Below are 26,043 nucleotides of genomic sequence, written 5' to 3' on the forward strand. Positions count from 1 at the left end.
CTTTGAGCTAGAGAGTGATGAGATCATAGACCAGTTGTTAAAAAACTGCCCTGTCGGCATACCTAGTAGGTCCAGCTGGATCATAGTTCATCTTCAGCTCAGCAGTGACTTCAATCAGCCTCTTAATTCTCATAAGATCGAAGAAGTAGGCTCTTTTCTCAATTCACTACAAGAAAAAAGGCCTACGACAACGGTTTTTCCCCGCTGTCGTAGGCCTTTTAAAACCGTTGTTAGAAGCCCTGTGGTTAAAGGGTGTGCTCAAAGACAACGGTGAAAAACCGTTGTCGTAGACGTCTAAAGACGACGGTGAAAAACCGTTGTCGTAGGTATATAAAACCGTTATTAAAGGTCCTGTGGTTAAATAATTCGTTAAAAGACAACGGTGGTGGAGTGTTGTGGTAGTTACAATTTGCGAAGGTTTTTAAAAAACCTAAAAACCGTCGCAAATTAATTCGCGACGGACATCATCAATAACCGTCGCGAAAATTAGCGACGGTGTATTAAACCGTCGCTAAATAGCGACGGTTTAATACTAGCGACGGTTTAATACACCGTCGCTACATTTAGCAACAGTGTTTTATAAACTTCGTCACTAATTTTAGCGACGGTTTTGTATGCTTTCCGTCGCTAATTTATTCAGTAAAATAAAAAAAAATTTCACTTTTAAAATTTTAATAAATATAAAAAAAACTCACAATCTAATATGCAAACTATATTTTTGATTTATCGTCGAAAATACTATATTTTTTATTTTAAAAATTTATTAAATTTTAAAGAGAAAATCGAAACTAAAATTGTGTAAGGGAGAAACATTTTAAGTGTTGTGAAGTGGTATGGTAGAAAATGGACCGAGTGTGGGGATATTTATAGACAGTTTGCGACAGTTTTGACTTTAACCGTCGCAATTTGCGACGGTTAATTTTCTAACTGTCGCCGATTTAAATTAGCGACGCATTTACATAAACTGTCGCTATATGTAGCGACGGATATTAAATTTAGCGCATTTAAAACTGCCGGTTTAAAAACACCGTCGCTAAATTTAGCGACAGTTCTTGTAAAACCGTCGCTATATTTACATCGGCGACGGTTTTACTTCAAACCTTCGCTACATTCTGCGACGGTTAAAGTACGGTTATACTTTAACCGTCGCAAAATTTAAATTAGCGACGGTTTATTATAACCGTCGCTAATTTTAGCGACAAATTTAACTTAAACGGTCCCAAAATGTAATATTGACAACAAATTTATAGAAAAACCAGTTGAAAGACAACGGTTTTTTATAAACTGTTGTCGTAGTTTGAAGAAAAGCGCTAATAGACAACAGTTTTAAAACCGTTGTCGTAGCTCAAAAAAAACGCTCATAGACAACGGTTTTTAAAAACCGTTGTCGTAGCCCAAAAAAAAACGCTCATAGACAACGGTTTTTAAAAACCGTTGTCGTAGATATATCAAAGACAACGGTTTTAAAGAAACTGTTGTCTTTGAGCGGATTTTTTTAGGCTACGACAACGGTTTTTGTTAAAACCGTTGTTAAAAGTAAAAAGACAACGGTTTTAATAAAAACCGCTGTCTTTGATGTGTTGTTAATGCTGATTTTTCTTGTAGTGATTGCTTGCGCAACCGTAATGGTATTAACTACCTTCAGAACTGCTGACCCTAGCGAGATAAACTTCTGAAGAACTTATTTATTCTTCAGCTTCTTTGCAAGGGTGACAGTCCAAAACTGTACCCATTCATCGTAATATTCCATCTTCAGCTCAGCATAGTCATTTATTTCATCCATGATAAGATCTATCTAAGTCTGAATGGAGTTTATCTGCTTAGGTGCTTCTATCATCTTGATCTTGCCCTTTGGATAAGTTAAGGTGTGTGGAAGATCCAGTCCTGAACCAGTTGTGTCCACCACTTCTTTGATGAGCACACCTTTCGGCCATGTCTGTGGAAGAATGGTCGGGCGGACAACTAAAGTGAGAGGCGTTGGGATTCCAGTCAGTCTGAGAGTCTTTCCAGATTCAGTTACTATCTTTTGAGGATAGTCTTCTTTCTTCTTGGATCTGAACTCTGCGACTGGTGGGACTGATTAAATGGGAACTATTGAAATCGGTGCCTCAGCCGTAGTTTGAAGTAGCCTAAGCTTGGGTAGGGCACTTGGAGCTGCTGTAAGCTTGGTCTTGTCAGACCTTGCCTTCTTAATTAGCTGTGGAGAAGGAGTCTTCTCCGAATCACTGGTCTGGACGACTAATTTCCTCTTGGGCTTTTGAGGAGGAGCAGCTTTGGATTTGACAATCTTCTTCTGCTTGACAACTTCCTCCTCTTCTCCAACCTTCTTCGATTGAACGTTGTGAGTGCTGTAGATCTTGAATATCTTAACTATCGAAGCTGATTCTAGAGACAGTCTAGAATATTCGATCATTTTGTTCAACTATAGCGCAAACCCTTTCGACTGCTTGGTCGACTGCACCATGTTCTTCAATGTATTGTACAAAATAGATAACTGGTTCATCTTTATCTCTTTGACGATGGCTGTCATCACCTGAAATTTCTCGAGGGTTGAGGCTGCAAAAAAACCAGTTTTGGCCAAGATGCCCTTGGCAGCAATATCTGCCAGCAACTGATATTCCGGGTTCAGTTCTCTCTTAGCCTTAGACAATTTGTTCAGCTTTCCACTGGCTAATATCAGAGTCTGCATCTCTTCAATATCTGAAGCAGCTACTTCTGAGAAGCTTGAAAGGCCGTCAGTTGGCAGATTGAACGGATTCCGAAAGAATTCTTCATCTACAATCATAGAGTGATTGTTGACCTTCATTTGGATTTTCCCATCATCAGTTACTGAGCTGGACTCGTGGATTGAGAGAAGCTCCGGGGAGTAGATTTTCTAAGCAGTCAATTCCAGAAATTTGTCTTGACAGCATGCCCACGCTAAGAATGTAGCGCGGGTGCGCTGTATGTTCTGCCTTGATTCATGTTTCTTCCTTCTGTAGCGTGGGTGCAAAGGTGTTTCTTTTTCTGCAATTCATTTTCCAGCGATGGCTTTTCATCGTGGGTGCGCGCCTTCATTCTGCCGTGAAATTTCTTTCACTCCATCATTCCAACTTTTCTCTTCCATTTCATGTGGTCTTCGTCACAAAATGCATGTGTTCCTCTGGTTCTGAGAACAACACTAAACAATTACCAAAACGTATTAATCTGCTCGAAAACAACAGTATAAGTATCAAATAAGACTCGAATATAAGTGTCAAAAATGCACTTATCATGAATTCAATAAACAAATAAAAACCTTTACCTACAAATTTAATGTTGAGGATATTTTTTCCTTATAAGAAGTATAGTACGATATATCATAGACATAATTAGTAGAAACCAATATTTCTTGTAAGTTCTAAACCAATAAAATATAAACTATAATTTTTATCATACATCTTTGTATTATTATCCGATTTTGTCCTGATTAACAAGGGTCGTTCACTTGGTTAGTTTCGAACGATGGAGGCCAAATTAGAGGATTTAGCTTATTTTTAAATTTAAAAAAATAAAACTATAAGCATTGTTTCATAAAGTTTAATAAAAGTAGGAATAAAGTTCAAAACGATGGCATCTTTCCTACATCCAATAACAAAGATTTAAGCTTGGATTTTGACGGAATTACCCAACTTTTTAATTGTGCATCGTCTATGTTGAAATACTATAAGTAAAATGTTTGATAACTACCATTAAAAACTTCGTATAAGAAGCTCAACACCGTGAATCAAAGCCCCTCCTTTCTGTTTTGCTTTGCATCCTTACAGATTTAATTCGCATACATTTCCTCATTGGATGTTTGAGAGTTGTATATCAAACCTACAGCAATGCAGAGTTGTTTTCATGTACCCAAGACGACGTTCGCACAAGATGTGATCCTGGAGGAGTCGCCAGGATCATTCGATGAACCTAAACGAATACTCATAGTCGTAGACGCGCTGAAGGAATTTCAGGTAGATTTGCTCGAGTGGGTTCTTAGAAATTTCACTATCAAGAACCGCCACACCGTTACCATCCTCGGGATTATGCCTTGGCTTAACATGCCATGTGAGTTATCTCTAAATTTTCTCCATGTTCATATCACGAAATTGACCGAATGTTTGTCATATGATTTATAATGGTTCATGTGACATTCAATCAATATCACATATCAAATATGCAATTCAAAGATGTCAAATATAGCATAAAATATGTACTTGTTAACATCATGTCGATGAATTAGATGAAAATACTTGAATAAAATCTGGCATTTGGCTATGCATTGTAGTGTCAACGAAAACTTGGTCTGACATGTGGAGCATGGATTTGGAGAATTTGCCTTACTTTCAAGAGAAGGGTGACTTCAAGAATGGCCCCAAATGTCAATAGGTTCAAAGGTTGATCGACCTTTGCCAAAAATACGGGGTACTATTTTCACAACCATCAACCATATCTGATATTGCTCGAACTTAAAAGCTTATATTTCGCATTTTTACCCTCATTTTTAGGTAGAACCAGAAATCAGAAGTGAAATGGGGCATCCTTTGAGACTGCTGGTTGTGGAGCATATAAGCAGCCTTCATGCTACATTGGTAGTATTTGATAGGTATATAACAAAAAAGTCAATATAAAATCACCATACAAATCACATATTTCAGGTCAACAAGATCTTTTAAATAGGAAAACGGGTATTTGAAAGGCACGTGATTCATTCTTATTGAAATACCTTTCAAATTAAAGGTGAGCAAGGTCAACCAAACACTTAAATTGCAAACTGCACCCCCCATTTCGCTCCATCATTCTATTTCTTATTACTAAGTGAATATATGAATCGATGAATAATGTTCGTGACCTTCGAACATATAAAAACAGGCATCACGACAGGAAATACATAGAATACTATGCAGAGAAAGTACCTTGCAACATGGTTGTGGTAAATGACAATGGAGCTGTCAATCTGATCAAGAAACGAAAATCTGTAGATAATGATTCGGAGCACAGTCCAGCTCCTGGAATCGAGTCCACTCCTTCCATTGCAACTTGCACCAAATCCATACTCTCAGAACAACTAGAAAAATGTCTCAAGCCAATATCTCAAGGCGATGAAGAAACTACATAATGTGTTGAATGCGACATCGAGGAACTAGATTGTAACATAACGTCATATGATGTACTTGTGTTTCTATTTCAAAATAAATCTGTGAATATCACATATGATGTGCTTGTGTTTCTATTTCAAAATAAATCCATCCAAATTTGCCTCAACGCTATGCATATGCGATATTCACACAACAATGATCATTTTCTTCACCGTCCAGTTTATGGAGAACACAATCAAATACTGCTTTTGGAATCTTCCAACCACCTAGTCAATCTATTCTGACAAAAACCCATTTTAACTCCAAAATAAATACAAAAACAAAAATAAAAAATGCCATTGGTTCCAAACAACGAACTAATCATCAATCATACATGAAGCATAACACAGATTTATATTATTTAAAAAAAGACAATTTATATTCCTCAGGAAACTGACAAGATTGCCAGTGGAGCACATTTAAAGAAAGCGAGTGAACCTTCAAAAGCCTTATACCAGGAACATTTCAATAATTATTTTTCCAAGTTAAAATGCAATTCTTTAAAAAAACAAATGACAAGACGGGCAGTAGCTATGATCTTTCTTTCCTAATTCGGCCAAAAAGTCTAACATCCCAATTCTACTGCAAAGTCGATAAAATCTCATCTGTGCATCCGGGTCTGACTAATTTCCAGTTCACCTGAAACCCTCTGCAACCAAAGGACGTATCGGTCTCATGTCATCTCTTCTTGGAGATGATCGTGATCTACTCTTCTTCCTATTTGCAGAACCTTCACTTTTCGACCCCTTCAAAGCAGCCAGCAGTTGCTGACCTCTTGCACGAGGAATGCTTTTCTTTATGAATGAACAAGCCTGCTTTGTTTCCACATCATCCAGATCTTTATCCAGTTGTCTCTTGCAAGAGATCCGATCCACAGATCGCACATGGTTACGTTGAACGGAGAAAACCACATCTAAATCAAAAGTTAGTTATAAGCATTGGTCAATTATTTGTAAAGTCATTGAAAAGGTACCTTTAAGGAAACAGGTTTCGCATAAATTACCAGGTGGGTCTTTCCTAAATAACTCTGGACTTGGAGATCTAGAAGGCATTTGAGGAGTAAAAACATGATTGATTCCACGGACACCATCTCCCTGCTTCCGGTTAATTATGTCAGGTGAACGTGGAGAGGCTCGTATGTGGGGATCACGTAAAGGCCGATCAAAACAATCACTTGCAGGAATATTGCATGTTGGTCCATTCTCTTTACTTTCACTGTCTTCAACTTCACTGCATTTTGAAACAGTTGCATCACTTGCTTCGATTGAATCACAATAGCAAGTTTTGTGGAGAGTGGGAGATGCTGTAGCTACATCTACTTTATCTAACACTGATTTGGGTGATGTGCTCGAAATATTGGACTCTATGAACTTCTGAGTTTCCATGAAACTTGAAAACCAAGGGATTCCCTCTTTGGCATAGAAGAGAATGTAAGCCTCCTGTGACATCACTAAATCTTCATGGACTTGAACAACCTACATGTTGGCAATCAAACATCAAGGTTTCCCCAACATCAGATATAGAGGACATCAATATTATATATTGCAGTAAGATCGTGTCCCATTACTCACCCGGGAATCATCAAACTTATACCACATGTCAGGTGATAAACGAATGAAGCAGTAATAGTGGCCTGAAGTAGATGTCAGTCCAATATGTACCACAATAGCATAAAGTGTGTATTTAAGATCCACCTGCAGGACACATACACACAAATAGAAAGATAGGGACTTCAGATTCTGGTTATGACACACTAAAGCAATACTTGATTTCTTATGCTGCATTCTTGACAATTATATGTATATGAGCAATCAGATGAGAGATTGTCAATTAACCATAGGCTTCCGATTTCAAAATTCATTTTACGAGTTTCGATAAAATAAATGCGAGTCCTATATTATTTCATCATTCAAAAGAATAGACATAACGGGAGCTTACATCAGATATCTTTCCACTACAAGTGAAAGGCCGCAGATCGATTTCCAATGGAAATTTTACATGTTTATCAATTTTCTCAACAAAATGTCCATTGTTTTTGAATCTCTTCAAATGAAAGGCAGCAACTGAAGGGATCTGATCAAACATAAGTTGCTTCTCAATGGATACTTGCTCTTTACAACTTTCACACGTGAACTTGTTCTCTGAATCTTCAATTTTTTCAATCTTCGTGAAAGATTGAAGAGCCATTAAGAGGTTGTCCGCTTCTTCGATCTCCAAACTCAGGTTAACCAAAGGCTCATAAGTGTCAGAACAGTAATAGCACTTACAACACTTCAGCTGCAAGTAGCAAGCATATGGTGAGATATTTAACTCATAATCACACACATATAAGTGCATAAAGCAGTAAACTGTGGAGTTAATAACAAAACATGGAAAACTCAAAACACAAAAGGATAGGGATAGAGTATATACTTTGCTTACTAGATTACCACCAAACACCTGTCTAACAAAGTTGTCACTTTTTGTATTTGTGCAGTCTTTTAGCTTTGAATCATGACAGCTTTCAAGTCTTTCTAAGAAGCACTGAAGAAATTCATGAGCATCTTCATGTTGGTATCTCTGGAAACTTGACGAAAAATCTAGCAGTTTTATGAGGTCAAAGAATCTCAGAGAACGGGCTTCATGAAACACATGTGAATATATTATGGCTACCATAAATAATTTCTTTTAATAAAATCAGAAGTAACAGTTTCATATTGTATGCACCAACAAAGCTGGTAAGTTGACCAATCAGAATTTTTACCCCTAGGTAAATGAGAGTAAAAATTAACAATAGACAGAATGACAAGTCACAACTTACAAAAAACAAAAAACAAAATCAACAGGCACTGAAATAAAATAATCAAAATATCAGTATAAGTAGGATAAAATATACTTCTATATGGGCTAGTTTTGCAAATTTGGTTCAAATAAAAAAAGGATACAGCTCAAGTTGTTGACAATCTTCCAAGGTGCGACAATTCCATCGCTAGAAGTAAATGATAGTTCAACCAGTTCACGCAGAGCGCAAAGGACACAGAAACATTCCTCGATACCTGCATTAATAGTTACAAAGAAAGCTTTTTACAAACAATTGCAAGATCAACAACAAAATATCACCAAACTGGAACAAATTTATAATGAAAGTAAATTCTAACAAGCAACAAAAATATAAATAGAACTATAAAATCGTTGTTTTTCTTACACTGAAAACCCGCTGCATGATCATCCAATAGCAAACTATGAAGAAGAGGCACAGTGTGCATAAAGCATTGCAACACAGAATTTAGGAAGCATGTGTTACCCAAATTTAAAAGCCCTGCTCCCTGCAAATATTTCACAATATTTTTAATTGAATAAAGACATTCAAAACTTGGTGAAAATAAAAACATAAACAATAAACAAACCCAAAAACACTGAACATCTGGACAGATACATATATCATCATCAACCAAAATGTCAGGCAAAGCCATAATAATAATAACAAAAAAAAAATCATTAACCAATTACTAAAGTCGGTGAGATTGTTAAATTTCCCAAACCTAAATGGTGACTTCGAGTCATGGAGTTGGTTTTGGACAGTCAAGGTGTTAAATTTGAGTGACCCGAGTGTATATGAGTGCAAAACAAAATCAAAATCACATTACGACCAGGACAGAAATCACAAACTAGTAGAAGTCAATAAACCAGACTCAACCTTTTCAATGTCAGCAGGTTTGTTACTCTCGGGCCGCGAACCCAAAATTGAAGTCCTCCCTTCAACATCCATACCTGTTCGCGACGGCCGGTCAGTCATATCTTCACGAGAATTCCGATAATCAAAAGACAACAATGTGTCAGATTCCACATGATTCCCGCTGATATCGGGATATCCCGACCACCGCTCGCCTAAGCGAGAACAATTCAGTATCTCGCAATCGTCTTCATCAATTTCACCTTCCAGCACATGAGCGGCATCGAAAAATTCAGTGACGCCAGCAGCTAACTCGTCACTCCTCGGCGGGAAAAGGCCGGAATCCCCAAATTCCTCAACGTTTGGGTGCGAATCCATATCCCGATCTAGGGGTTTTGCCAGCCTACTGATTCGGAGAATAAATTTGCGAGGGATTTGAAATTAGGGTTTCAGGATTTGGGGGGAATTAGAAAGAGTTTGAAATTGTTCCCCTTTTTCAGTTTTCCCAAGAGATTTAGGATTGGAGGGAACTACGTAAAGTATATAAAAATAAAAACTAAAAGGCTCCAAAAGCGAGGGAAATTGAATTATATACACAGGATAATTTTTTATTATTATTAATTTTTAAAGTGGAGAGTTAATAAAATATAAATACTATTTTTAAATTTATTTGTTTTCTTTAATTTTCATAAATTACAGGAAGAAAAAATTTGTATTTGAATTTTATTTTAACTAATGTAAATGAATTAAATCGAATTATTATTAAAAAAATAACTGAATTATTATTAAAATACATATTCGAAATATATATTATTTAACATATAATTATATTGTAAAATATTAAATTTTACGAGTTGCTCGTGAATTATTGTACAAAATAATTTGGATTTGAATTCAGCATGAAAAACAAATTTAAACATTGTTTGCTCTGAATTTTTGCAAACGTGCCACGTATGCAATGTACGAATTCTGAATGTGAAAAACGAAAATCTAACTTCTAAAGTAGGCTAATTTGGATCTCGATTTGAACGTCGGTTATGTTTTTTTCGATTTGATGTAACTAACAATGACAAATTTGCTGGAAAAAGGGGGGATTATCCGAATGGAAAGAACACAAGTTAATCCACAAATAACTAAATTAAACATATTTATAGCATTTATAAATTACACTCCATATGTACTTTTGCATATAACATCGGTCTTTGTGATGGTTTGTTGGTCCTTGCACTTGGGAGTTGGTATCTGATGAAACTTTAACACTTGGTCCTCAGTTAGCCTTGAATTGTGAATTAGCTCACTGGTCTTGTTTGATATTGGAGTTTCTCTTTATGTAGTATTATTGTTCTCGCAGCTATCTCAAGTTCTAGCCAAACTACTGGGCCAGAGATCTTGAAAAATCCATGACCTTGCGTATTCCAGCTATCTCAACTCTCCCTTCTTCTTATAGTTTTATGGCTGTCGAAGTTTTTTTTTCGGGTGACTCTCCTATCCCAAACTTTGTTACTTCACCAATCTAGCCTATAAATGTTACTACTTGGCCAATCTCTACCATCATTCACTGGAGTTCACCTAATTTCATGACTGCAGAAGTACTTTTGTTGGTTCTAGCCACTCTCCTTGTCTCTTCTCTTTTCTCTTTCGTTTATTTCATAATTGAGTACATGCTTCTTGGCTTCAATGTACTACTATGATCTAGGGAATTCCACTATAGGCTTATCTGTGTCATGGTCACTGAACAATATCAGTACTCATGCCACCAATGTCGATGCTTTATAGGCAACTAGTTAGTAGTTAAACTCCCCCTTCAATTGATGGTACAGCTTTGGTGGCCCTATTTTGACATCCATAATTCCACGCTTTCATTCTCCGTCCTCCATGACGATTGTTGACTTTTTTTGCCTTTTTATTGAAAATCTTATGCGGTATTTCTTGATTTTTTGCCTATACAATTAATGAAGGCATTATCTAGATTTGTGTGAGGAAATATGGTTACCTGGAATTGCTTGTTGCCTTGATTTGAGGAGCCTTTACTTTTATCTGCTTTAGTGGATGCGTTTTTCTGTGCCTTGGCCTTATATTTGTTGGAACAAAGTTGTATGTTCTTTCACGTGTATTTCACCGAGCCTTGGATTTTTGGAAATACCTACATACTACTGTTTTTCTTTGGTTATGTGGAATTCATGTGGGGGGGTTGGGCAGTCTGTATGTTGTCCATTCATCAACCTTTTCTATAATGGTTGTGGAAAGGTGGCCATCTTTGGACTTGATTTGTTGATGTCTATTATCCTCTGAATTCTTTGTGCAACATTTATATCTTTATAGTCGTTTTTAGTGATGGTGAGTACATTGGTTTTGAGCTCGCCGCAAATGCTTTCCTTTTCTTCAGGCCATATGACAAGTATAAACTACCTGTTTCTTCTTATTCCCCATGGGGAGTTGGTGGTCGCTTAATTTTAACTTTGAATTCTTTGGTTCATAGGTCTGCCACTGGGGTGATTTCATATCCCAAGTTGTTGGTGGCATCATCAACTCCACTTGACTCCTCGTCCGTTGCTACCATCTTTCTCTCAGATTGTCCTCATGTCGCAGCTACCATGATAGTCTCTGTCTTAGCTACTCCCCCTGCTCATTCTTCTGTATTTATTGTGACATTTATAACCTTGGCTCTACTAAATCGCTCACTTTGTGTAAGCTTATGTATTTGGATGTTGTTGGCCACTGGTTGGCCTTCTTGCATCAATACTTAATCATTTCTTGATAGAGAAGTTTGATGTATTATTATATTTGATACATCATTATGAGCTATGAATTAACCCACAACTCCAGTAGTTCCTGGGACAAGTTTTGACATGTGATATTTTAGCTCCCCGTTGTAGCTTCATCATGAGCCAATGAATCTTTAGCACGGGTTATGTCATCTTTATATTTAAACTTGTGTGTGGCATTTTACCTGGTCACATCCCCTTCTCAAGTAGTCATTTGTGTGCATGCATCTTTCTTTGCATACTAAACTTGTTGGTTTTGTTTTTGACAACTATAGGTCATGTGTTGGTCACACTCCCCCATGGTACTTGGCTAAAAATTTGTGACTTTAATAAGGAATCAATCATATGATCATGAATTGACTGCCAAAAAGTAACTATAATCTCCTCTTTGTGTGTTGTATTTCACCCGACTCACTCTCTCGCAACGCAAACAGTCATTTGCATGCATTGCACTTTACTTGGATCCCTTCCCCACAACTGTTATTAATTATTGTGCTTGCATGTGGTGACTCTGATTTATGTTTGATGAAAGTTGATTTTACATTGTGGTTGTTGGATGTTAGTTGAGGAGTGGAGATAGGTTTATGTGTGGTGTTAGATGTTGAATGAGTGTTGTTATGTCGGTTCTTATATTATGAGCTAATTAAGCTATTTCTCTTATTCCATTTCTAGTAAAAGCCATTAATTGGCCTAAAACTCCATTTCTGATTATTTTTCCAATTGATTTACCGATGAATAAAAACACATACGGTATGATAAAAGTGACCTAATGGCTAACTTAATGCAAACATTTCCATCTTTGAATAATAAAAAAACAAATATTTACAATAGTGGTCATAAGGCTTACTTGGAGTGAAGCCTTGAAAAAAAAATGCAAAATATTTGCAAAGATGTCTAAAAATTATAATCCATAGACAATGAAACTTTTAAGAATGACAAGATAATCTGCACGTCTCATCATTGTGAGATTTCTTCTTATTTATTTCTCTTTTAGTTGGCCATGCAAGCCTAACTCCCCACTTCGATATCATCATATGTTATGCTTCTTAGGTAGCCTAGAGTCTCATCCCACGGGTTATCACTACGCAAATAAAAAAAAATTAAAAAAAGTGGCTATAGAGCTTACGTTATCCACAATCTTTTGTAATATTCAATGAAAGTAAATAACATCGACAGAATAGAAATGCATGAAAGTAGTCAAAGGGCCAACTCCCTACAAACCTTAATGTCTCCATCGGATAGCTCATAAGCTCGCCCCATAAATAATTACTTCATAAACAAAATATAATAACAAAAATGGCCATAAATCCGAATTTGCACAAAACTTTTTTTTAACTCTCTATGCAATAAAAATAACATAATATATACAAAATTAATCTTATGTTTTTTGTCATTTCTAACATGGAATTTTCAATAATCATATTTTTTAGCATATTCAGATGTTCTTCTTTGATTACTATACCTGATCCACCATCAGGAGTTTATTGTCGTTGCATGCTCTTGCATTGCTTCCACGTGTACTGACTCTCCCATCAACTTCTTTCATGAGTTTAAACCGTTCTGACAATATCATCACTCATGTCACGCAATCCACTTAAATGTAGAACTTGTCCAAACAAAAATCAACAAGTTGTTGCCTTGCCTCAACTCCTCATTCATGTTTGTCGTTGAACCTCTTTAACTCTTATAAGAATTTCCTCATCTCTGCAGGCATGTTTCTGGGTCTCACTGGACGTGCCAATTTTTGTTTACACAAATTTTGTAGATATTGCGTGCATGACAGGTGTTAGAAGCACCAATTTACGTAAAAACGTAAATAATCTTTCTATGAATTCAAGTGAAATGGATGCTAAATTTGACCGTTATTTCTAATCCCCAAAACTAATAAGCACCAAAATAAAGGAAATCGATAGAAAAGACACTAGAAATTAAAGAAAATTCATAAATCACTAGGAATCCACAAATATGGAAATTAAAATAAAACTTGCTCAAATATAGAATGGAAAAAATGAAAATGCTTGGAAATCTGATAGAAAGAATAAATGTGTGAACTAAAGCTATGAAACTTTGTAGATTTGTTGCTGGAGCATTATTGAGTGATGAATTGTTGTGTGTTATGTTGTTTTCAATTTGCTGATTCTCTCCTTCTTTTTCACGTTTTGGGCGGTTCTTCGCACTCCCCTCACTATCCACGATCCTGTGTCCACGGTCTTATGTCCAAAACTACTAGGTTAATTCAAAAAATAACTATTGGTCTTTTCTTGTTCACGTTGTTAGTCAATTATTTTCTAGGACATGGACTTTTCTAATATTGGGTCTAATTTTATTTTTAGTACAAACAAGTTAGTAGGCTAAAGCATATGAATGACAACGAAACGAGTTTGACCAAACTTGTGACCCATCCTCCCGAGAAAAATCTGGATCTGGGACCGTCCAGCCCCACCAAACCGCTAAGAAAACTAGGTTTTTTTCTTCTTCGTGCTTCGATTTATGGTTGCTTTTGAAAAAGTCGGATTTGGATTTGATGGCTTTGTATTTGGGTTACTTGTTGAAAACAGGTATTTAATATGGAGTTTGGCTGCGCCAAGATTTGATTGTAGAATCAGGGTGGATTGGAATGGCTTGTGTGAAGAATAAAAACCCAAGAAAAATGGTGATTTGGGCTTTTGGTGCCATACTGCCATGGTTAGTTTATTCAATCGAATTATTGCTTTTGTTTTGTGCAAGTTTTTCTTATGCGATGGTTTTATACATGTATAGAATATTGTGACATGGATTAGGGATTTAAAGAATTTTACCAATTAATATAATATAAAATATAAATAACTATTATTAATATATTTAAGAGAGATACGGGACGGATTTATTAAACTTCTAGACCCGTTTAGCGAGTCAAGACCCGCCCCGAAGAAGAAACTAGTAACTGACAAATCGTGAAACATACTACAAAAGATTTTAACGTCCTGCACGGGATGAAATGATTTATCCCGTGGCCTAAATCATATAGCCCACGTCCAATTTTGGTCGTTTGGCCAAAACTCACAATTAGGTGACCTTTTGTAGCATAAAAAAAAAATCTAACGCACGTGCGATTGGTTTCTATGGGTGCGAATCTTTTATATATGTATGTATGTACAAGTAAAATAAGATAATTAAAACAAAACAGACGGGACAACAGAAGATATGCTATATAGCTATAAAATTTAAATCTTATTTCCATCTCATTAAAAAAAAAAAACTTACAAATTTTTTTCTTACACAAACTAGGTAAAAACATTAAAAGGTCGTACCATAACAAACATGTTCTTAATTAAAATATGAAGTATTTTTTCAGAGGATTCGGTCCTGAATATCTGTTAGCAACGACGACGCAATGGAGCTCAGTTTCTTCCCGGTTTCTCCAGCAATGTTCTTCAAAGAGGAGATGTCTTGTTGTGCCTGATGACCCAGATAATATATATGATTCAGCAAAGAAAGAAAAGATTGTAGCATCTGTTTGGGCTTCCGGGAGGATAGGTAATCAAAATATCCACCAAGAAACATATTCTTAAAATTTAAAATCTCGCACGCTTTCAAATAACAAAATGGTGAAATATATCTTAACCCCGAGTTATTCGAAAAATAACTAAAAACCCCTTGGAGGAAAAAAATAAATAATTCCCAAGATTCTAAATATATTGCTAAAATTTTGATATACCATGTTTTGAATGGAAAAAACAGAGCGCCAAAGCAACGATATCAATATCAAAACAAATGATTATCAAGGAGAATAGAAAGAAATTTAATGCTGTGCGTGTACCTGGTATGACAGCCGATTGATGAGATCACTTGCAGTAACATCCAGAGAACCACTAGTATCACGGCCAAAGAAATCAGCGCTAGATATTGATGTTGAACCCTGCATACAAGGACAAATATTTGTATATTATGTAAACGTATGATCATGAAGATTACTGAACCATAAAAAATGAACCAACAGGAACAAACAAGGGCCATTGATATGAAAAAAAAATCTTTCAAATTTGTTACGTTTTCTAAACAATATGCCTTTTCCAAATTGAAACGTACTAAGATTCTCATATCTAAATTAGTTTACAAAATGCAACTGAATTAAAAAATTTCAAAATAATAACGGTAAAATGCAATTGGATGTTTGTAATCAAAAGCATGTAAGTTATTTCTGATATTAAACAGTTCCATACCAAAGTAGTGAATCTAAGGTTTTGTTTGGATGGAAGGATTTGAAATCCAATTTAAATGTAGATTTCAAATGACTCAATCCAAATGCAACCTATGGTTCTATTTCCTCGATATATTACACAAAACATGAAAAAACGCCCAAAGAGTGTGACTAAGAAGAGAAGTAAATAAAAGACAATAACCAACAACTCCCCAACACCAAAAGAGAGCCTGATGAAAACATTATTGAAAGGATGGTGAAAAATAAGATAAACATGAGTACATACAGAGAACTTCTGCAGGGAAATTGAAGCATCTGCCTCCTTGTCTTTATTTTGCTCACCATAAAACTGGGCTGATGAAATAGATTTTGCATTGGAGAACTTCTTCCTTGCTTCATCGGTTTCCTCAACCTGATGGGCATAGAGATGGAATTTTTACTTGAAAAATATCTTTCATGATTGAAAAAAATGAATAACAAACCTCCGATCTCACAGTGGCATGAGTACTGAGACGAATAGCAAGAAAAAGAAATGAACAAGATAATATCCAGCAATCAATTTCACAAAGAATTTAAGAAGTAGGATTTATGTTGAGAAAATATAAAATAAGATCAAGATACTTAATTTTTCCAAAATATATGGACATAAATCTCAATAAAAAAATTATTTTCAGAATCATAAACATGCAAAGAGCCACTTCTCACTCCTTCAAATCAAAGGATTCACAAGCTAGTTCTTTTCATTCAGCATGCAAATATTGCAGCCCCTTCAACAATAACAATATGTTCTTTAATTAATTGATTATAATCAAGTTAAATGTGCACAAATCAACAACCACGTCAAATGCATATCACATTGTATCATGCTTCACATTACACAATTCTTGATTTCTAATACTATGAAGTAACTGGTGAGGGCATAAATAGTTTCTCATATTGTCAACGAGAATATCTATCTTACTTGCAGTTTTGTGGTGTTTGAGGTGCCCTTCTTGGGAAAGCCACTGTCCATGCCGAATTCAGCAAAAAAGTTGGATGACTTTGGCGGTGCTACGTGGTTAACTCGAGCACTTTCAGAAGTAACATCTGTAGGTTGGGCATTGTCATTATACTCAAATCGAGATGTAAACGATGAACCAACAGCGGGGGTGCTACTATTTGCAGAGGTGGCAAAAGAAACTTGTGTGGGTGGTGCTTCCGGTTTCTGTTCATAAAGGCTTTCACTAGGCTGCAATGGTAAAACATTTGGCCACTCAATAGATTGAGATATTGATAAAATTCAGAAGACCAAGTTATGAAACATTTCATGTTATCGCTCACTTCAAAACGTTTCATTTACAACAGAAACCATATTACCTTGGTAGTAAGCTTTCGAGCACCAAGCCCCGTCGTTTTCCCAGTTTTCTTTGCACCAAGAGGCTTTTTAACAGTTGTCATCGAAACAGTATGAGAGGCTCTTGGAGAAGCAGAAAAGTCTGAAGTACCATTTTTAAGCGAAGAACTTTCCTTCAGGGTGTCTTCGGAAGACTTCCTTTTTTGGTCTTCAATGAGGTTACTCTTAACATCAGAAAATCCATTAGAACCCTTAGGTGACTGAGAAGCAACAGGAGATGAAGGTAAACCAGTCTCTTCTGAGTTGCTTTTTGCAACTTCTTTTGAAAGTAACTGCTTATATAATTCGGCAGCCCTTGACGTATATTTTGCCTCGATCTTGCCTCCATCAGTCCATCCATGCTGCTTGAAGAAAACTAGAGCTCGTGTATTTCCACCGAAGAACATCATCTTCAACTGCTCTGGAGTCCAAGAATCCAAATTTGTTGACCTGCAAGTAAAAGTCAGCTTCTGTGAAGATAAAACACAAAATATTTTGAGAATAAATACAAGGTTCTGTGCTTCGATTCCCATGTGCCAATTATGTTTATTTTCCTTTTCTATTTGCCTTCAAAAATTTTAAGCCCTAGGAGCCCAAAGTACGATAGACTACAGGAACTCGAACCAGAAATCACAATGTTGAAAACACATATTTCTAACTCTTTAGCTCAATTCATGTCTTACTTCGAGCATTTTGCTCCTTGATTTAATTTGTTTTTACTCGCATACTGAAGCTATTTTTCACTTTTCTTCTTTCTCCTCATTCTAGCGAGGCTGAGTTCATGCTTCATCATTTGATCTTATACCTGAATTTATTATTCTAAATTTGTTTGAAGCCATGTGATGTATCCATTAAAAAGGCTCTGAAAACGATTTCAAAATGTCTCCGAAGATGTCGAGCACATTTGAAAATATTAATAACCTGAACAACACTTAAGATATATTTATTTACTTTTCCACCCTTTGTAACACTAAAGCTAAAAATAAACTGTGAATGCCTAAATCATATTTGAATCCATTATCTTTCAATTATTTGCCAATAGTCCCCGATTTATCAAATTCAAGTATGTATTTCTTATCACAGTCCATATTTTATATCTGATTCAAACATTTCATCATGTCAACAATAGTTTGGTTATGCTGTTGAGGGCCTGAGGCAAGATACAGCATATGTCAGTCGCTTCAAAAATGAATATACATTCATTTCTGCAAGCTTAGGTAAAGAACTGCAGGTTAGCCCTCTATACAGCAGCCAACCAAGCATATGTTCAAAAGCATTTCCACTGCTGATATGGAAATTTTGTGACATTAGGCTGGTATAGCTCTCAAACGAAAGTCAAAACTTCCCTAGCAACAATTCTTTAACTGTATGTGTTGTTAACCGGCAGACCCAGTGAGATACACTGTATTCTGATGGCTATCAAAGAAGCATTTCAGGATACCAGGTTTGAAGTTCCTGGTTTCAATTGGAATATAACTCTTCCAAAAAATAGGACTACTGTGTGAGACTCAATGTGGAGAACACCGTCACAGGATGACTGAAGCTTCTAGCCCAACCAAAAAACTCCCAATCGTAATAAGTTGATCAATGTGGATCACTCATTGAATAGGAAAAACTTTGTTAGTCTGTTTAGAAAATATGAAGAAATAAGCCTGAAGTCAACCAAACAACAAAGAATCATCAAGAATTTAAGTTCCCCGTTTAATGAAAAGGGCAGCAAAACATAGAGAAATTGTCGCAAAGAAAGTTCCACATCCTAGTTAAAGTCAAGACGAACTTTCTGATAGTACAGTATCGCATTTTGTAATTCACAATGTTCATTTAAAACTCACAACCAGCATGAAGTCACCGGCTTAGGTTTTGATAATTTAATTTAAAACTTGATGCAATATTATTACCTTTTAATTCAGGGTACTGAGATTAAAACAAAATTAGATTCATAGCTCTAGCAGAACCCACATAATTTTCTCAGACAGAACACTATTTATCAAAATCAAATTACAACCTACTTGTCTCATGGACTTCTAAAAACATATATTAAAAGAAGCTCCTGAATTCGAGCATGGGACACCAATCAAAAAACAAGTTCATGGTTCTGAAGATATTGTCTAGCACAATGGCAAAAATTCAAAGTCTACACAGTTGCCAACTATACAAAATCAAATATAGTAACTTGGGTTGCGTTTGATCAGACTTTCGATCAACTCGACCGACAAAACTTTTAGAAAAATGCTAGAAAAAAAAATTTGAGAAGTTATATGCCACGGATATAAGTTTTGAAAGTTGACGTGATATGTGCAGAAAGAGATGTAGTTTAATGATAATATGAGGAAGTTAAAATGGTATGACAATTGATATAAGAAGGTAGAAAGAAAAAAGAAAAAAGAAAAAAGAAAAATTGTGTCATTCTATGTTTTAAATTGTTGATTTGAAATACGAAATGCCATGTAGTAAAAAATTTGAAAAAAAAAAGTGTGAAGATGTAAAAAATTTGAAAAAAAAAAAGTGAGAAGATGTTCGGATAAAGAATCCGAACAGTGATTGATCTCGGAATCGAACTCCAGGGCCCAACCAAAAAAGGCCTGAGTTTCTCTTAGTCATTAAAGTATAAAAATTATTGAAATTACAGAGATGCTAGAAATTGAATTTCTCAGAATACAACTAACATCGCAAGATTTCACCTTTTGACATGCACAATGTAATACAACCGGAGAAATCTTTCGTATACACTACATATATATAGCATAAAGAATGAAAATCATAAACTACAAACGAGGCTAAATCAAAATCTACCAGAAAATCAAGTGATACCACAACACAAAACAGTATAACATAATTCAAATCGGTTAAAACAATCACCTAACGAAGCTTATGTGGACACCAAGGCTGCGATGAACCGCCGAGCAATCAATGCACAAGAAGATCCCATACGTCACCGACGCCCAAGTCGGGTTCTTAGCGTTGCAATCGAAACACATCTGAAATCAGAAACACATAATCGCTCGGTTCTAGATCAGATCCCATCATTCATAGCAAAAATCGAAATCACGCGCATCAATCAGTCAAAATCATCACAGAACCAAAAAAGCACAATCACTAAAAACAACACATCAATTGAAATTCACAGGCAAACAAATCAATCATAATTAAAAATATATAAAGCATAACACCACAAATTTCACCTTATTTTCGGATTTCGACAAGAGTTTGCGAAAAATCTGGTTCTTGTCAGTGTAGCTGTCGAAAGCCATTGCTGCTCCACAAAAAAATTGTGCGATTTGCGAATGTAGAGAGTAATAAATATCACAAATAGGGAAGGAAATGCGGAGGGGAGGAAAAACAATTCACCCAAATGGAAAGGAAACGGGAGAAATCTGATGCGAAGCGGCTTAATGCATTTTTCGATCGAGCTATATTTCTTTCAATACTTCGCGTTTTGTTCTTTATATGCCATGGGGGTATATTCGTCGTTTCATCCATGTAGTTTGATGGTCCTTTTTAGGTCATTCAGCTGTTTCTCTCCGAGTCAGTACGAATTAAGTAAATTATGTATAAAAAGTTTATTCAAATTAAAAAATTTAGTGGTGCTATTTTTTTTGTAATTATGAACAACAACTGTTTAATTAGGATAATATTTATTATTTTAGTAATTTAAAGTATTTCATAATTTATTTTATTTTTTAGGTTGAGGATATATAACATGGTTATTGTGCAATCATAATCAAAATATATCCATTTATATATATCAAAGAGAATATGTCTCATATTCGATTGCCTTATAGATATCGACTTAGTCTACACTTGCAAAAAAAAGTAAGGCTTTTGACATAAAAATATAATAGTTTACACTTAAAATAACATATATTACATTATATTTTTTCATAACGTAATGTTTTTTCAGTGAAAAATAATATTTTGAACATAAGGTCAAATAGCATATCTGTCTCACAAAGTTTATTAGGATCGAAAATAGAGTTTAGAGAAGAAGAATAAAATTTTTAAAATATTCTTTGAAACTTGAGCTAGTATTAATAGTTGTTAGCTACTAATGCATGTTTCTAGGTCGGTTAGATGCAGTTAGACAACTGAAAATGGTGTTCACGTGCGAAGATGCAAAACAAATATATAAAAGAGACTGAAAGTTAAGTGATTGAAAATAAATAACAAAAGATACATGAAGGTTCGAAGGTAATATAATTCTATGTATCATCTTCTTCCACTCAATGAAGAAATCTACTAAAAAAATTTGAATTTTACAACTCATTGTACAAATACACTCTAGTTATGACTTATCCAATTTATGTACTAAAACTCTTGATGTCTTCTACATGATACAAACTCAAATCGTCTACTGAACTTTATATTCAGACAGATACAAACACAACTTACTAACAGGTCTCTTGAATAGCTAGAGTTGGTAAGGAAACACAAATTGATCCTTAATGATCAGATATGAACAACATGTGTGCAGAGCCGTACCTGTGTTGAATGAGGCCTGAAACGAAAATTGAAAAACGAGCCCTCTTATTGCAGTAATAAATATAAAATTCAGTTTGCAAATAACAAATATACTAATAAATATATAAATATACCAAAACCAATATATTACATCAATAACAGCTCAACAAATATTTAAAATAACTACATAAATACTACTCGTCTAGCTGTTTTAGAGGCGAAAATATTTATCAAATATGTGTAATCCAATTATTGGACCATTTCTTTCTCAATCGACAACATAGATAACTCATTTAGTCTATCTTGCGACATTGTTGATCTAAGATAATTCTTGATTAACTTCAACTTCGAGAAGTTTCTTTCTGCAGATACAACTGTTACTGGTATGGTTAACAAAATCTTGTAAGCAATATAAGTATTTGGAAATAAACCATGCAGTTTCGTCGAACACTGCATCATATCAATTGCTCTTTTTTCATTTGTTATATAACTTCTCATGACCATCACCTCCGAACTCATCACCATTAATTTCTGAATGTTCATTGTGACTCAGAAATTCTTGAAGCTACATATAAGACTTCATCAAGCTATTTAAAGTCTCACTCTTTAACTTGTTCAAATTCAATAAAAACCCAAAAAACTTTTGACATTGTTTAAATTGTTCAAACCGAACTTTAAGAGAAGATCGATGTTGATCAATTATAAATAGAAAATATTCAACTCTAAAAGCCTCTTCACCTGATTGTGTCACATTATCATTGTCACTTTCATCAAATTGTTTTTCTTCGAATGATGCATTTTTCTCAAAATTTAGGTTCGATCCTCATTTTACTTGCCATTTGTGTAGCTTCATCCATGACACTAGCAAACCCCTGTTCTCTAAACTCGTTAAGAAATTGAGCAAATCCTTGTAAAAGATCGATCGCAATATCAATATCCATTTTTCCAGATTGAATAAACTTACTCACAACATTTATTGCTTGTAACAAGTTATACCAAATTATCATCTCAAGCAAAAACTCAAAACTCTCAAGATCATATAGTGCCAAGGTTTCAGCATCACTCTTTGTTCTAGAATCTTCATGTTGAGAGTCATCTTCTAAGTTTTCGTTCGATTCACCCAAATTGACTTCCTCATTGCCATATAAATCACCCAAATTGAATTATTCAGTCGATTAATTCAAATTTCAAGCCTCGTTCACTTCTTCATATTCATTGTGATTTTTTGTTCTTCAATCAAGAAATTATTCATTAATTCCTCTCTTTATGTTGTGCTAGTTCTACTAAAATATTTATTAATATCTCCAGCTTGACTTTGAATTAAAGACATTTCCCTTTGTTTCATTTTTTCTTTTTTGAGCTTCAAACCGATATTTAGGAGGCATTTTAAATTTCCTTTTGTTGTATCTACAAGTGATTAAAAATGAATAATTATCAAAATTTTCAATCAACAACAAATTAAATTATGTATTAAATTTTTTAAAAAACCTAAAACAAAATCAATCATTCTCAATTAACATATAAAATCAAAACAAACAATATCGCATGGAATAAAAAATTAATGTTTTGTAATTTGCATAAATTAAAGACAAGTATTTTCTGAACCAAATCACCAATCACTTGTAAGTTTTAATTTCTAAATATAACAAGCGTCTCACCAAAATATTCCTACACTTTTTTAGTCTCTATAATTGTAGAAACTACAAAATCAAAGAATTCATTGAGTCGAAATAACAAACTATAAAATCAAAAGACAAAAAAATCCAAAAAATAACGAATTTCATCTTTCAACGGTCCACACATTCAAGCTCTATTCACAATTTATTTTATTTCCTTAGACTATCCACTGATTAATCACGCAAGTCGCACATAAAATTTATATAAAATTCATAATTCAATTATAACTAATTAAAGAATTTAAATCATGCGATGTGTGCTTTAGTTATATATTTAATTAACATGATATCTAAGCACATTACAGTGCCCATATCACAAGTAAATTTAATTTTCATTGATGATCCTTTGGTAGATTGATTTACAAATATAAATATAAATGTGTATTTATAAAGAAAATTTGGAATGGAAATAAAGCATAATTCATGAAGAAAATTACTTACCTCTAGGCTTAAGAGAAGTATATGACAGTAAACTTTATTTGTTGAATGAGAACAAGAATTAGAGTTGAGATTTGGAGTGAGTTAGAGAATAAATAAGATATACCATATATATATATATATATATATATATATATATATGAATTTGGGCCCCTTATTGGACCGGGCCCTGAGGCAACCGCTTGGTTGGCCTCATAAGAGGTCCGGCTATGCATGTGTGGTATGGAGCAACTTGAAGATAGAACACTAAAGATTACTCAAAATCTTTGACAAGGCATATTGAGGGTGCATCCGTAGTTTATTTTGGCTTGAATCATGCTTATATATAGATGAACTCCTTCAACGGTTAAATTTTCAATAATGCATACTTGTACTTATAGATGACATAAAAACAAGTTGTCATTTGTCTAATTTCTTTTCGTAGTACGCTGCAATTAATGCACATTGACATATATCCAAAAATGGAAATAAACGACTTCTGAAAAGTCGATATATGAGAAAGAAATTATGTGTGTATTTTTGTCTTTTTAGGAGACATTCTTGGACAACTAGAGATGTCGGATAATGTACATTGATAAGTTAGAAAATCTTCTGAAGTGTCGAGATGTTATGTACACATACTGACTTGGTGTGCAGGCATACCAGCTAGAGATTAATTTGCAGCTTGAGCTTCTTGTGCAGTCCAACTTGAGAATTGGAAGCAGTTTGATCTAGTAAAAAGAAATGATACCTAACTCCAACAAGAGTCTTGAATATAAGGTTGTTCATCTTGACCTATAGCATTCAACTTGAAATTTGTAAATACAAGAAAATAACAATTGGACCTATAAACAGATCGATGATGCATGTTATCACCAAAACTGAAACATTTTAAATTTAACAAAGTCGAATCGCGAGACGGTCTTGTATGAGTTTTTTAGACTTAATTTATAATTTATATTTATTTTTGAGATGGAAATTTTAAAAATAGGATTTTTTAAAAAAAATCTCCCAAACATATTAAAATTGTGAACTTTGCTCCTTTGTTGATTGTTGTATAAGGAGTTGAAATTTCACTTTTATTAGTGTTGAATTTTGTGGATTTAGAGTGATTTTGTGTGATTTAGGTCTCTACTACTTTCTGTATGTGTTTTCTCTTCCCGAGTCATGAACGTTATACATTTTGATTAACAATCATTCCAATTCATTTTAATTACTTCGTCTTTCACAATCTCTAAAAAAATCCAAAATGTCACCAAATTTTAGGTTTGTTTTTTCGTTCAATGTTTGTCGATCATTCAATTGTTTTATAATTTTATACTTTTTCCAATCGATAATGAATTCATGCTTATTTTTCGAACGTATATTTTATATTATATATTATATTTTGTTTTGATTTCGGATTTTGTACACGTTATTGCTCGTCATTTTTTGATGTTTTCCCATAAATTATCAATGCTACTGGATGTGCGTAACTTGTATTCAAATTTTATGACACATTATTTCTAGTTGCCGATTAATCAGTGTTCTTTTTTTTTCTTTAAAAATTATAATATATTGTTATTTATACTGAACCAAATAATTGTTTTAATAAATTGTTGTATGAAAATCATAATATTTTGACTGATAAATGTAAAAGTGCATCTTTTTATAATGCCATGGTAAGACCCTTTTTTTAAAAAAATAAAAATAAAAATTATAGAAGTTTTCCCTGCACTTGCTAAACGTAGCAACTTTTGGGTCACTCATAGTTATCGTCGAAATTTCATTTTTTTTCTAAAACTAACAGTCTCTAGAAGGAAAAAATAAAATTATAATAAAATCTCATAATTTATCATAAATTCATACAACGCAACAATTTTCCACATTTTAATTTTGTATTAGATATATTCATCCTCCATCCCGTCCACGTGGAAATCTTGGTTACGCAAAAAGATGGTGGATTCTAAAATTTTTATATTTTTCTTGAAAAAAACTTGTGGCTCTATCCGAACTATAATTTTAAACTCTGATATATTTTAATATTTTAAATTAATCTACTCGAACTAATATCATATTAATATAAAATTATACAAAATTTACATATAATTTTTTTAAAAAATTTAGGCCATCTGAGTTAAAGTCCGAGTGTCATTCACTGTAGCTCCGCCACTGCACATCCACTACAAATAAGTATGATTCACATTTATTACTTAAAATAAATGAAAGTCACTTTTGATAATTCAGGGTTGACTAGAATCATTGACCCAAATTACCTTTTTTCATGGGCATTTTAGATATACAAAATAATAAAACATTCTCTTGTTCCAAAGGTTCCAACTAGGGCTGATTAAACTTTTTTAAAAACCACACAAACAAATGAACTGAACCAAATCACAACGTTATATC

General features: G+C 34.3%; 2 protein-coding genes across 2 annotated transcripts; both read right to left on the reverse strand.

Moving 5' to 3' along the window:
• Positions 1-5,459: 5,459 nt before the first annotated feature.
• LOC140989070 (ubiquitin carboxyl-terminal hydrolase 20-like) lies at positions 5,460-9,306 on the reverse strand. Its single transcript, XM_073458252.1, has 8 exons — positions 8,812-9,306; positions 8,320-8,440; positions 8,060-8,170; positions 7,548-7,714; positions 7,074-7,412; positions 6,707-6,829; positions 6,139-6,610; positions 5,460-6,048 (listed from the first exon to the last, which is right to left on the reverse strand). The coding sequence occupies exons 1-8, from the start codon at positions 9,163-9,165 to the stop codon at positions 5,771-5,773; spliced, it is 1,965 nt and encodes a 654-aa protein (XP_073314353.1). The 5' UTR covers positions 9,166-9,306; the 3' UTR covers positions 5,460-5,770.
• A 5,443-nt stretch (positions 9,307-14,749) lies between these two features.
• On the reverse strand, positions 14,750-20,527 carry LOC140988636 (probable ADP-ribosylation factor GTPase-activating protein AGD9). The gene is made up of 7 exons (XM_073457666.1): positions 20,287-20,527; positions 19,964-20,082; positions 17,089-17,554; positions 16,694-16,960; positions 16,019-16,144; positions 15,352-15,450; positions 14,750-14,990 (listed from the first exon to the last, which is right to left on the reverse strand). Exons 1-7 carry the CDS (start codon positions 20,353-20,355, stop codon positions 14,883-14,885), a joined length of 1,254 nt encoding a protein of 417 aa, XP_073313767.1. The 5' UTR covers positions 20,356-20,527; the 3' UTR covers positions 14,750-14,882.
• Between the last annotated feature and the right edge of the window lie 5,516 nt (positions 20,528-26,043).

Source organism: Primulina huaijiensis, chromosome 11 (assembly GCF_012295235.1).
Source record: "Primulina huaijiensis isolate GDHJ02 chromosome 11, ASM1229523v2, whole genome shotgun sequence".
NCBI lineage: Eukaryota > Viridiplantae > Streptophyta > Magnoliopsida > Lamiales > Gesneriaceae > Primulina > Primulina huaijiensis.